Genomic DNA, 12,576 nt, shown 5'->3' on the forward strand with positions numbered 1-12,576 from the left:
ACACATTTTTTTAATCCAATCCTCTTTGATGGACAGCATGGTTGCTTCCAGGTTCTTGCTATTGTGAACAATGCTGCGATAAACATACGTGTGCAGGTGTCTTTTTTGTAGAGTGATTTGTGTTCTTCTGGATATATTCCCAGTAGGGGGATTGCGGGGTCGTATGGGAGGTAGATATTTAGAGCTTTTAGGAATCACCACAGTGCTTTCCACAGAGGTTGCACTAGTTTACACTCCCACCAACAGTGTAGAAGTGTTCCCTTTTCTCCACACCCTCTCACCCAACTCATCTTCGACAAAGCCTCCACCACCTACCACTGGGGAGAAGAGAACCTATTCAGTAAATGGTGCTGGGAAAATGGCTGACCACATACAGAAGATTGAAACAGGACCCCTACCTATCCCCATACACAAAGGTTAACTCCAAATGGATCAGAGACCTAAATGTAAAACCTCAAACCATAAGAACCTTAGAAAATGAAGGACATACCCTCATGGAAATCGGAACTGGCATCCAATTCCTGAACAAAACCCAAAACCCACAGGTCATAAGAGAGAGGATAGACAAGTAGGACCTTATTAAGCTGACAAGCTTCTGCAAAGCCAAAGAAACCATCAAGAGAGCAGGGAGACAGCCTACAGATTGGGAAAAAATATTTGACAACACCAGGTCAGACAAAGGCTTAACATCTTTGATCTACAAGGAACTCAAACGTGCTGAAAAGAAAAAAGCAAACAACCCCATTATAAAATGAGCAAAAGACATGAACAGACACTTCACAAAGGAAGACATCCGAGCAGCCAGCAGACATATGAAGAAATGTTCAACTTCACTAATCATCAGGGAGATGCAAATCAAAACCACACTGAGATACCACCTAACTCCTGTCAGAATGGCAATTATCAACAACTCAAAAAATAGCATCGCATTCTTAAAGTTAGTGCCAGGCATTGTACCAAGTGATCTCATTACATTATCTCTTCCAATATTCATTGCAGTGCTATGAGGTGACAGTGCTAACCCCATTGTACTTTTGAGGAAATTAAGGCAAAGAAGAGATAAATAATGTGTCCAAAGCGAGAGTAGAAAAATATCAGAACTGAGGCTCAAAGCTAGGTCTGACTCCACAGTTCACACTTAACTTCTATTGCAAGTCGCCTCCGATCCTAAACGCATCCTGTGTGCTAGTAAATTGTGCCCTTTACCCTGATCTATAATTTCAACCCCCTCAGGGTCACCATGGCCACATTGAGATTTGTGCTCTATTCAGGTGCCGGCCACACTCTCTGAAGGAAACATACATAGAAATATGCTTTAGGGGTGGCCTGAGAGGGGGCAAAAGATGAAGGAGCGAGGTGACAAGATTTTGAAGATTTATTCTGTGAAACCTAGCCTTTTCTTTCAACGTAATGGATGAACAAGGTCCAGCATCTTTAGCAGTGCTCCAAAACTTTAATTAGGTTTATCTCGGAAATTTGTCTCTGGGAAGCTTCTGCATGCTAACAGAGCAATGCCTGTAGCTTTCACTTCCTGACAGTTTGACTAAACTTCCAAATCACATATATGCTTCAGTATTTTTTAAATTGGGATGCTGTTTCCCCCCCTTTTTTCTTTTCTTTTTTCTTTTTTTTTTTTGAGTTGGAGTCTCACTCTGTCGCCCAGACTGGAGTGCAGTGGCCGCTCCTGGCCACCGCAGCCTCGACCTGCTGGGCTCCGGCCATCCTTCCGCCCCAGCCTTCCAAGTAGCTGGAACTACAGGCGAGTGTTACCACACCCGGTAGCTTTTGATTTATTGTAGAGATGAGGTCTCGCCTGCCCAGGCGGGTCTCGAACCTGCGGGCTGAGGCAATTCACTCATCTCAGCCTCCCAAAGGCGTGGGATGACAGGCTGAGCCACCGAGCCCGGCCACTTTTTTCTTAAGACTGCCACTTCAACTTCCAGAAATGCATGCTGAGGCCCCTGTTGCCAGGGAACTGTGGTGTCACGCAGAGGAACACAATGCTGAGGACACAAGTGAGCTCAATGGGGAAGTACATGGACCTTTGAGTACAACGCTCAATGGGGAGCTTTGTTAGAGCCTTTAATCGGCCCTCCACTTCCTTGGATCGGCCATCCAATGATTCCAACTGTCTTCTAGACAAGTTTGCAGAGCTTGACTCAAACATACCCTAGAGATTTTAAAAGCAGAGAGATGACACTGTTTGGAGACTCTTCTGCAAGTCTTGTGAAAACTTGATGAAGCAATGATTCCCTGAGAAGTCTAGACCGGATTTTTCTTTTTTTAATTTTTAATTTTAAATATGTAGGGTACAATTCAGGGTAAGGTATACAAATGTTCATTATGCAGGTACCCTTGTTGATGAGGCATACTCTTCCCCCTAGCAATTTCCCACTACTGCCAATCTCTCCCCTTCCTTCTCCTGGCAGTTTCCCACTACTGCCAGGGATTTTTCTTAATTCTGCATTCTTGGCAAGTGTCTGAGTGCTGACATAGGAGATCTTCAGAAGATGCTGATAATTATTTAATTCATCAGTGACTTTTCTCTCTTGGTGTTCTTTGAATATTGCCATACTAGAGCTATGCTTCAATGAATATTTGAAAGAAGAATAAATATTTTGCTAAAATATTATGTATACAATAAACTCATTTAGAAATGTATTTTAGAGGGAAGAAGAAGGGAGAATGCAAGGTATCGGTACTTATTAAGGATACAGATAGATCAGAGACAGTGTTAGGAGTTTTTCATATAATATCTCATTAATCCTCAGATCATCACCAAAGAATGGGTGATATCAACCCATTTTACAGATAAGAAAACAGAGGCTTACAGATATTATGTGACTTTCTACCATCTTCCAATCTGTAAATGTCTGTGCTGGAATTCAAATACTGTATAGAGTTGTCTGACTCCAAATTTTAATTCATAAAATAATTCGTTAAAATAATTTTTAGATACAGATACAAGTCACAGCCAAGTGTCCACACAACACCTTAAGTTAAGTAAACCCCACACATAAGATATCCAAGATTTGAGTCCCTAAATCTTGCTGTGCCTGAAGCCCGATCCATCCCTGGGTTTCCCAAAAATTCTCATTTTTTATCCCATGATTTTGAGAAGTTTGAAAAATCACTTGCTTAAAAAGAAACTGATTTCATTCTACTTTCCATAAGTTGATGAACATGAGAAAATCTAAATAATTACATCCTGGGTTATGGAGAGGGACAACAGAATATAAAATAGTATTTTCATATTCTAGAGCAACCAGAATGAAATACATTTAAAAATATTATAATACTCTATACTAATAATGTGATACTATAGCTAGGAAAAATGGAAAAAGAACATCACATGTGGCCAGGAGTTCGTAAGTCTCCACGTGGCCAAGGGCAGTGTTCCCCACGAGGGTTGCTTGGGGTGGAGTGACGGATGCCCAGGACTCCTGACCCAGCCCTTCCCCTTTATCTGTAGGTTTCAGTTTCAGGACCCACGCTTTCTCAGTTCTAAACCATGGATGACAGAAGCTGCCTTCTCCACTGGCGATGCTGCTAAGAGAATCAAATAAGATAAATCAGGTGCTTACAAAGTTAAAAGGGCATATGTTTTAGTCACACACTGAATTAGGAGAAAAAAATTGATACCAACTCCACATTCCTACGTTAGGCAAACATGTTTTTTATTTTTGCCTTGAGATTGCCACTGCATCTGCACGATGTAACAACTACACTGCTATTTTTGGATGTATGCACCTTCTTTTTATTGATAATTTCAACTCTGCCTGTGATGGTACCAGTTAAAAGGTCACCCTGGACTCATACACTTCGTGAAAAATTAGAATAGATTTGATGTAGATTAGTAAATAATTCTATCAGTATATAATTACTTTGGCATCTGGAGCCCTATTTCCTTAATAATAATAGCTAACATCTATTGGGTATTATCTATGTGCTGGGTTTATTATGCCATTTCAATTTCAACCAATGAAGTAGAAACTGTTATCAGTTCCATTTTACAGATGAGGAAAACTGAGGTTTAGAGAGCTCAAGTTCATTGTCTACAGTTGGACATTTGGCAAATGGCAGTGATGGGAGAACTTGCCAGGCAGCTTGAATTCTGGCACTGAACCACTCCACTGTCTGTCTCCCCACAGCATTAGTGACAGACTGGCTTGTGGCACTATGGGCAGGGGAATGACCACTGTGCCCATCATTGATGAGCCATTTGCCTCCTCATCTATATGAAAAGGCAAAGGGACCAGGGAATTTCTGTGAAACATTTATGAAGAGACATCTTATATGGTCTCCTAGAATATGAATCAGGCCAGAGAGACGGTGTTTGGTTGAAGAGACCTTTGCCTGCCTCCCGTTTCCTGACCTATGGGTGCCCCCAGTCACCAGCAATGGCTCTCAGAGGCCCTACCTCCTCACCTGGAGGCACTGCAGAGCACAACTGGACCACCATTCCCCAGGTGATACTCTAAGGAGCCTTAAAGCCCTGACACTTACCGATATAAGCTGCTCCATCTGTTACCATGTACTTGTTGCGATTTAATCTAGGAAAGGTGTGATTCTTTTGTTCTTTTGTAGCACAAGCATTCTCTCTTTCCAGATCAAAAAATTTCTGTAAGACAAAAAAAGAAAGAAAGAAAAAACCCAAGAACAGGTGAATAGAGAACATTTTTGGTCTTGTTCAAGAGCACAAAAGGAAGTATTATCCAAATATCAACAACAGTCCTCGTGTTGGGTTATTAAGACCACGATCTTGTTTCTTCATATAGATGAAGCTATTTTTGTTCTCAAATCTATCTAGGCAATGAGAGAAAATTAGCATGCTACACTAGGTCTATAATTAACACTTTTAATCTACAAAATGAACACAAAATTCATTCTTTCAATAGGGTGAGGGCCAGAAGGTTGTTTAATTCTCATTGTCTTATTCATCAGGGTGCACTGGCATTTGAAGCATGCCTCAGGGTGCTTGCTGTCATGCATGCCAATGAACTGAATGAATATTCTTACATGTTGCATACATTATGCCAATGACTAGCTGATTAAACTGGGGATTTGCAAAGGTCAAAAGAGATTTTGCCACAAGAACAAATACTTTCCATTTGAACTCCTAAATCGAAGGGCTCTTTTTTCAATAGGCAACTAAAAAAAAATTCACAACTTCAAACCATAAATTCTGAATTTCAGCGTTAATGTGACCAAAAAAACAGTTCGCCCAAGGCCAAGAATGGGAGACTGACTGCATTAGTGGCCAGGCTGTGCCTCAGTGGTCTGCTGAATTTGCTAAATTCCTAGATGAACTGTGGTTGAACTCATGGGATTCCATGACTGAGCTCAGAGGATGACACCAGTCAAAGGTGAAGGTCCCAGGTCTACCCCACATTGGAAAATATTGGACATTTTCAGAATTGCAGAAACTCTTTGCGGAATGTCTTAAAGCTGTAGAATCATATGTGCTCAAAGACAAAAGGAGGCAGAGAGGATAACAGGATAATAGAAGATGCCATATATAGTCATTCTGTCAGAACACATGTCCACAGGCTCCTGACCTTGTGGACTCTCCTGACACAGGCTCTAGGTGTCACCCTGCTTGGGACACACCTGCAGAAAATGTCTAGTCATGCCTTGGACTTGGGCAATGTTCTGGGCTCTACTCTGTCCCCTCACTGGTTTACAGAGCCTTCTTATCATTCTGCCTTTGTGAGCTCCCTTCTTTGACTCTGTTCATTCAAGTATCTACTCATTCAATGCATGTGGCATGAATACCTTGTGCCAAGCATCATGCTAGGCTCTGGGACTATGTTAGTGAACTAGACAGCTGTTCTCTTTCTCACTCGGTTTTTTTCTGGGGTCCTGTGTGCCATTTCAGTTATCTGGAAAATGCTGCCTCCGAGCCTGGAACAATTCCAAGAGTTCTCTTGTCTGTGGAAAGGTATTGAACGCAATCTGATTCTATTCTCCTGTGTTTCTCCCTGACTTCCTGGGATGGTACTGGATTCTTTGGATATCAAACTCAAAACCCAGGTTGACATCCTGACCCAAATCCTGGTTATTTTGTTTATTCAAAAATATGTCCTGGAAAGCAAGTCTGCAGTAGTAATCACAGTCATGTTTTTATTTCCAGTACTTACCCTGATTTGTGAAGTCATAGACATGTGCATGATTGCCTCACTTTATAAAAAACAGCAAAACAGACATAAGAATTTCTCCTTTCCATCAATAATACCAGAATGTTAGAAAGATTAAGATGAAAATAAGTGTAAGAAGCATTTTTTTCTGGAAATTTACAGTAAAATACAAATTGCTATGCATTTAAATTGTTAACGATTTCATGAAAATGAGTTTTAAAATATCTTCGTGGCATGAATGAGTTAAAATACTTTATCTATTTTTTTCTTCAGTGATATAATTCAGATGTGTAGCTTCTCATCTTTGGGCAGACATAGCACATGACGTTTTTGAATATAGATAGGAAAGATTACATAACATCAATGATCTGTTCTACATTCAGAAGCTGTAGAGTATAATATTTAAGAACTCAGGTTCTGGAGTTAGAAAACTTTGAGTCTTGCTCCACTACTAACTAGTGTCTTTAAGAGTATTATTTAATCTCTCTAAGTTTCAGTTATGTTTGTAAAATTGGGAAAGCGTCTACTTCTCAGGGTAGTTGTGGGGTCTTTCTATGGTCTTGACAGGTTGGTCTTGAACTCCTGTTCTCAAGCAATCCTTCTGACTCAGCTTCCCAAAGTGCTAAGATTACAGGCATGAGCCACTGTGCCTAGCCATGTAGCTATCAATATTAAATAATTTATATAAAACATTTAATTCAGTGCCTGCTTAATTGTATATGTTCATGAATATAACAAATTCCTTTACTTGTTGAAAGACATATTAAGTATTCTATATTCAGACAATGTGATGAGGGTGCCGCAATAACAGGAAAACAACAACAATTTAATAAATTATGTAGCATTGGTTTACCCGCTAGGCGGCAGGCAGCAAGTAATGGTATTGTAGGAAGAAAAGACGAAGATGCCTGTTATACACTAGCAAACTATTTTGTTAGCTATTTAGTTAGTTATTTAGCCATAACATGTACTTATTTGGTAGAGAAACCAAGTACCACTGAACCTTTAATTTACAGGACTTTAGCAATGGGGATTGGAAAACAAATTGTGTTGATTGTAATTTGTGCTTTTAAAAAGTTTATTTGAGGAGATAAATAGGCTAAGAAAAGGACTGGCTGGTTTGCAAACAGAAATTATAGAGAAATAATAGGCTGGAAAAGTTGACTGTGCCTAGAACTCAATAGTAGAAAATAAGTTTGAAAAATCCCTTAAGTGACCGTGGTTATTTAAGATCCAGTCCTGTAGCAAAGAGCAAATAATTGGTGTAATTATAAGTAGTGCAAACTTCCTACTCAAGTCTGATTATTTGAATAATCTACCATTTGAATAAGCTACCATTAAAGAGAGAGAGAGAGGTTGGGGGAGAGGTGGGCAAGAGAGCATAATTAATCAAGTCAGGAAATTATGTACAACATGAAACTTTGGATGTGGCTATGCATACAAGGAAATGACTAAAAGCAAGTACATCAGAAGCCTACTAAGTTTCTGAGAAAATTGCATTGCCCAAGAAACAATGAGTTAGGACTCCAAACTCCTTAAACTGTTCGTGCCTTAAACAGCCTTGGGCCCTTGGCTTGAACCAGCAGGAGCATGAGGACTTCACAACACCTACCCAGAATGCTTTTATAATAGCTGAGGACCGGTGATCAATGTGGGGCTCCAAAGCTTCCCTTTCCAATGGTAGTTTTTATTGTGTTTACCCGGTTTCTGTAGTGTGGGAGGGAGATAACCTTAACCTGGATTTTGGGAGTTTTTTTTTTGTGGGCGGAGGATTGTTACTGTTTTGTTGTAGTTTTTATATCACCAAACCATGAGGTGCCACTTTCAGACTTGATGTCAAGAATTGCACATCGGCCGGGCTCGGTGGCTCAGCCTGTAATCACGCACTTTGGGAGGCCGAGGTGAGTGAATTGCCTGAGTCCGTGGGTTCGAGACCCACCTGGGCAACTTGGCAAGCCCTCATCTCTACAATAAATCAAAAAAATTAGCCAGGCATGGTAGTGCGCGCCTGTAGTTCCAGCTACTTGGAAGGCTGAGGTGGAAGGATGACCGGAGCCTACCAGGTTGAGGCTGTGGTGGCTGGGAGCGGCCACTGCACTCCAGTCTGGGAGACAGAGTGAGACTCCAACTCAGAAAAAAAAAAAAGAATTGCACATCACTGGGGGATCCTAAACTTTGAGCTGTGCAGTGACTGGATGAAATTTTGCGTTTTATTTTATATGGGGGTGGGGTGAGAACGAAGGTCCTCTCTGTGGGAAGAGAGTAAAATGGATAGTGGGTGCCTAGAGTTTCCCAAACCTATGTCCTTGCCCCCTGGGAACACAGCTACCCTTCTGAACACACTCACAAGCCTTCCTTGCCATGAGGTATGGCCACATGAGAGACGTCAGGACAATGGAATGAAAGCTAAAAAGATGTTCACCAACTCTGGGCCTAACCCAAAGGCACTTCTCAATTCTCTTGTTTGCCCTGGCATACTCGAGGGTCAGGGCAATCCTGGAAGCCATATGTCAAAGTTGACTGAAGAGCCCTTGGCATCCTGGGCTCCTCAATGCTACAAGAAACACAACTCCATCACCTAGAAAAGGGCCTGCCACAGAGTAGGTCCTCAGTGCCCTTTTGTTAACCAACTGTATGGGGCGAGGGGGTACGAAAAGCTGAGACCTAAAGGATGAGTGGTCATTAGTTAGGTAAAACATGGAGAAGAGTGTTGCAGACAGAGGAAGTAACATGTTCAAAATTTTGAGGGGAGGAAGAAGACTTTAAGAACTGGAGTAGAGCCAAGTTGAGTTACAGAGTGAGCACATTTAGGGTATTACCAATTCCCCATTTTCCCTCCTTTAATATATTCAGAGATGGACTAAGGTATGGCTCAAGGGTCCTGGGGCAGGAACAGGAACGCAGGCGAGGGGAACTTAGGGTTGAGGAAGTCTGTGCTGGTGCATGCGCCAATGCTCTGGTGGTCACAGTCTTACATGTAAGAATAGTAGACTAATGAGGTAGTCCAAAAGACATGGAGAGGAAGCAACAGAAAGAGTATGTGAAGGGGGCTAGACTGAGAAGGCATCAGTAAACTTTGGTTCTGCTCTGTGTGTGTGTGTGTCATTATTTTGAAAAGTTACACAACCTACCTTCTGAAGTACCTTTCACTGTCCTCGATTATTATCCTGGTTCTTACTGGAAGTTTACATGCATGTGTATGCTTAAAGCTTTCATGGACATACAAAGGGAACTCGGATTGAATAACACAGTCAATATAATACTTACAACTTTCAAACTGCAGTTGGCTATTTCAGTGCAAATTGCTTTAAGAGATGAAATAAAATTAAATGTGAGGGGATCAGTTTCTTTCCAGAAGCTTATGAGGAGTCGAACTTTAACACTTCGCAAAACTAATGCTTCTCTTATTTTCCCATCCAAGTCTGGCCAGTAAGTCCTGCAGAAATAATAACCACATAGATACAAATAAAGAAACTAAGTTAGTTTGGGGAGAGAAATTTACTAGACAACTACTTTATTCTGTAATGTATAAATAGCTTTGTAGGATAGGTTGGAAAAAATGCAACCCTTTTTAGATTAGGCACCCAGAGATGATGCTCTAACTGGGACCGACTCCTGCCTAAAAGTAGGTCTCCTGCCACCAGCACCTCTGGCTGTGAGGTTGAGGTTGTGAAGAGACTGCCATCATGGGCTACCCTCACTACACCTCCAACTCTACCTGGGCCTCAGTTCATATGTGCACTAAAAATCAGCTTTCCAATAGAATTCCAGTTGGGGACTCTGAACATCCCTTCTATCTCCAAATGCCACTCAGACCTCTCCTCCACAAAATGAACTTCTGCCATCGTCATCTGAGCTTCCTCAAACTTGTATTTCCAGACTGTCCTTCCAGACTTGTCTCTTGACCAAGCCTTCCAAGACTCCCTGCCTCCCACATTTTCTGCTGGGCAGTTGGAATCTTCCATCAGGCAGACAGTTTCATAAAGGCTCAGTCTTTTCTCTGAATGCTTAAACTCCTTATATTGGTCCCCTGCCTCCTGCCCTTCAGGTCTCCCCTTTCTTATTCACCCTTTTATCCCATGGAGGCCACAAGTCCACGATTCTTTCAGACCATCTGGTCCATCGGCTCTTCCTGATCCCCTTTGACCTGCCCAGTCTAATTTCAGTTCTGATCACTTGAAGGACACTTTCCCCTTCCTCTTGCACTTGGCAAAATCTAGATCCTGGATCAGCGATCTAATTCCCTTTGTCTATAGCTGAACCCATGAAGCTGAGGATGACTGGGAAAAATCACTGCAGCCTTGTGTTCCAAATTAGTTCCTCTGCTTCCAGGCAGGTACTCCCATGACCACCAAAGTGATCTGTCTAAAAGCAAGTCTAGTGATGTTGCTCCTTAGATTAAAACACAGTGGAGGTTCTGCAAAGTCACCAGACTCCCCAGTGGTCAGGTCTTCCATTCCTGGTCCTCGCCCCCTCTCTTATTTGAACTCTCACACTTTACCTCGGACACTATGACCCAGCACTGAACTCCTTAGGCTATTTTTCTTCATCCAAAATGTGGCTCCTGCTGTCCCTTCTACCTAGAAACTTCCCTTTCTCTTCCTTTTCTGACTAGTTCGTGAATATTTTGTTCTTTCTTTTTCTAGGAATTTTTGCAGAGAAACTGAACATTTTCAAATGTAATTAAGATAGCATTCCCTCCAATGAGCATCCTTGAACCCTGAAATTGTGCCATAGGTGTTCTTTCACCAAGCATCTATAATATTCTGTATGTACCTCTATTGTTCTATTCACACCGCTATGTTCTAGTATCTTTTCTGTGTCCATTTGTCCCTGTTAGATGAATCTCCTGGGACTGTATGCTGCTCATACTTGAATCACGAGTACACAGTGCTCCAAAAAATTTATTGAATGAATACAAAAGTAAGAAATATTCATACCTCAACAACTGTTCAGGCTTCATTTTCATTAATCTTTCACATATTTACTGATTTCCTTCTGAAAGGTGTATTTCATATGACTGAAGCAATAAATAATGAACAACCCCAAACTGAGACCTAATTAATTAAGTGACTTAATAAAAGAAAGAGAGCTTGATTGCTAAATCAGAAAGAAGTGAAATATGGTTTCTAAGTTTTTACCACAGGATTTGTTCAGTCACACATCATCGTTTCATTCTCTTCCTCCTATTTTAAAAAGTAGGAGTTACTTCTAACACCATTGCTAAGTGATAATGTTTCTTTCTTACATGCTATTTACCACTTCTATTTTGAGAGTATGTGAATTTTTTTCTCTTTCATTTGGATGTTTGGTAATGTGCAGACTAAAAGTTATATCTGTAAGTTATCAATCTATTTAATCAACAATGAAATTTGATAGTATTTACTAGTTTGTTAAAGTTGAATCACTCCTGAAAAACCTTTATAGGTTTAAAGATGAGTAGCCTAACTTCATAAAAATAATTCATTCGTGTGATTGAGAAGAATTTAATTATAATCTGGATGTTTAGACTCCTTCTTTTTGATGACTTTTTATTTAGAAAACTAAAGGTATTTGCAGGTTTGAAATTTTATTTACTTATTTATTTTGAGTTGGAGTCTCACTCTGTCACTCAGGCTGGAGTGCAGTGGCACACGCACAGCCACTGCAGCCTCAACCTGCTGGGGTCAGGAGATCCTTCCACCTCAACCTTCCGAGTAGCTGGAACTGCAGGTGTGCACCAGCAAGCCCAGCTATTTTTTTTTTTTTTCAGTTTATTGTAGAGATGAGGTCTCACCATGTTGCCCAGGCTGGTCTCGAACTTGTGGGCTCAGGAAATCCTCTCGCCTCTGCCTCCTAAAGTGCTGGGATTGCAGGCGTGAGCCACCACACCTGGCCAGGTTTGATATTTTAAAAATACTATTTACATAATAGCTGAAATAGTAGACTAATAATCAAACTGCAAAATTTCAGGTGAGTCTCCAGTTCTTTAACATTCTTTTACTCCTCTTTAACTTTTGGATTTCTAAGTTATTTTAGATGCTCCATGCTAATTATTTGCCCCTTGACTATGAAGGGCCTCAATTTTGTTCATGGGACTTCCCAGAACAAAAGTTTTTTCAATCTTGAAAAATCATCATCCCATCCTAACATATAACTCCATGAATTTTACATTATTTTCCTTCTCAATATCAGGAAAATCAAGTAAAACCTCTATTGTGTTTCAAAATCATCCCAAAGTGAAGCTGAAGTCTACAACTAAATCTAAGATAGATAAATCACAAATGGGAGAAACATAAAAGAGAATAGAAAAGATGTGAAAGTAGCTGGGAAAAAAATTCCATGAATGTTCAAAGAATGCATGCAATTTTAAAGTAAAGATGTTTTAATAATGTGCACCTTGTAGCTAGAAAGTCTTTCTCACTGTCGCAAAGAGCAATTATTTTCTGGGAGACAGACT

General features: G+C 40.7%; 1 protein-coding gene across 1 annotated transcript in view; it reads right to left on the minus strand.

Annotated features, from left to right (window-relative positions):
• Positions 1–12,576, minus strand: part of PLD5 (phospholipase D family member 5) — a 115,503-nt gene that overhangs the window by 6,337 nt on the left and 96,590 nt on the right. Inside the window, exons 4-5 of the mRNA XM_008055632.2 lie at positions 9,405–9,573; positions 4,507–4,621 (exon numbers count right to left, since the gene is read on the minus strand). Of these exons, the coding sequence (XP_008053823.1) occupies positions 4,507–4,621; positions 9,405–9,573 (284 nt within the window). The remainder of the gene's footprint in view (positions 1–4,506; positions 4,622–9,404; positions 9,574–12,576) is intronic.

Source organism: Carlito syrichta, unplaced genomic scaffold (assembly GCF_000164805.1).
Source record: "Carlito syrichta isolate Samal-C Ts95f unplaced genomic scaffold, Tarsius_syrichta-2.0.1 Scaffold301897, whole genome shotgun sequence".
In the NCBI taxonomy this organism is placed as follows: Eukaryota; Metazoa; Chordata; class Mammalia; order Primates; family Tarsiidae; genus Carlito; species Carlito syrichta.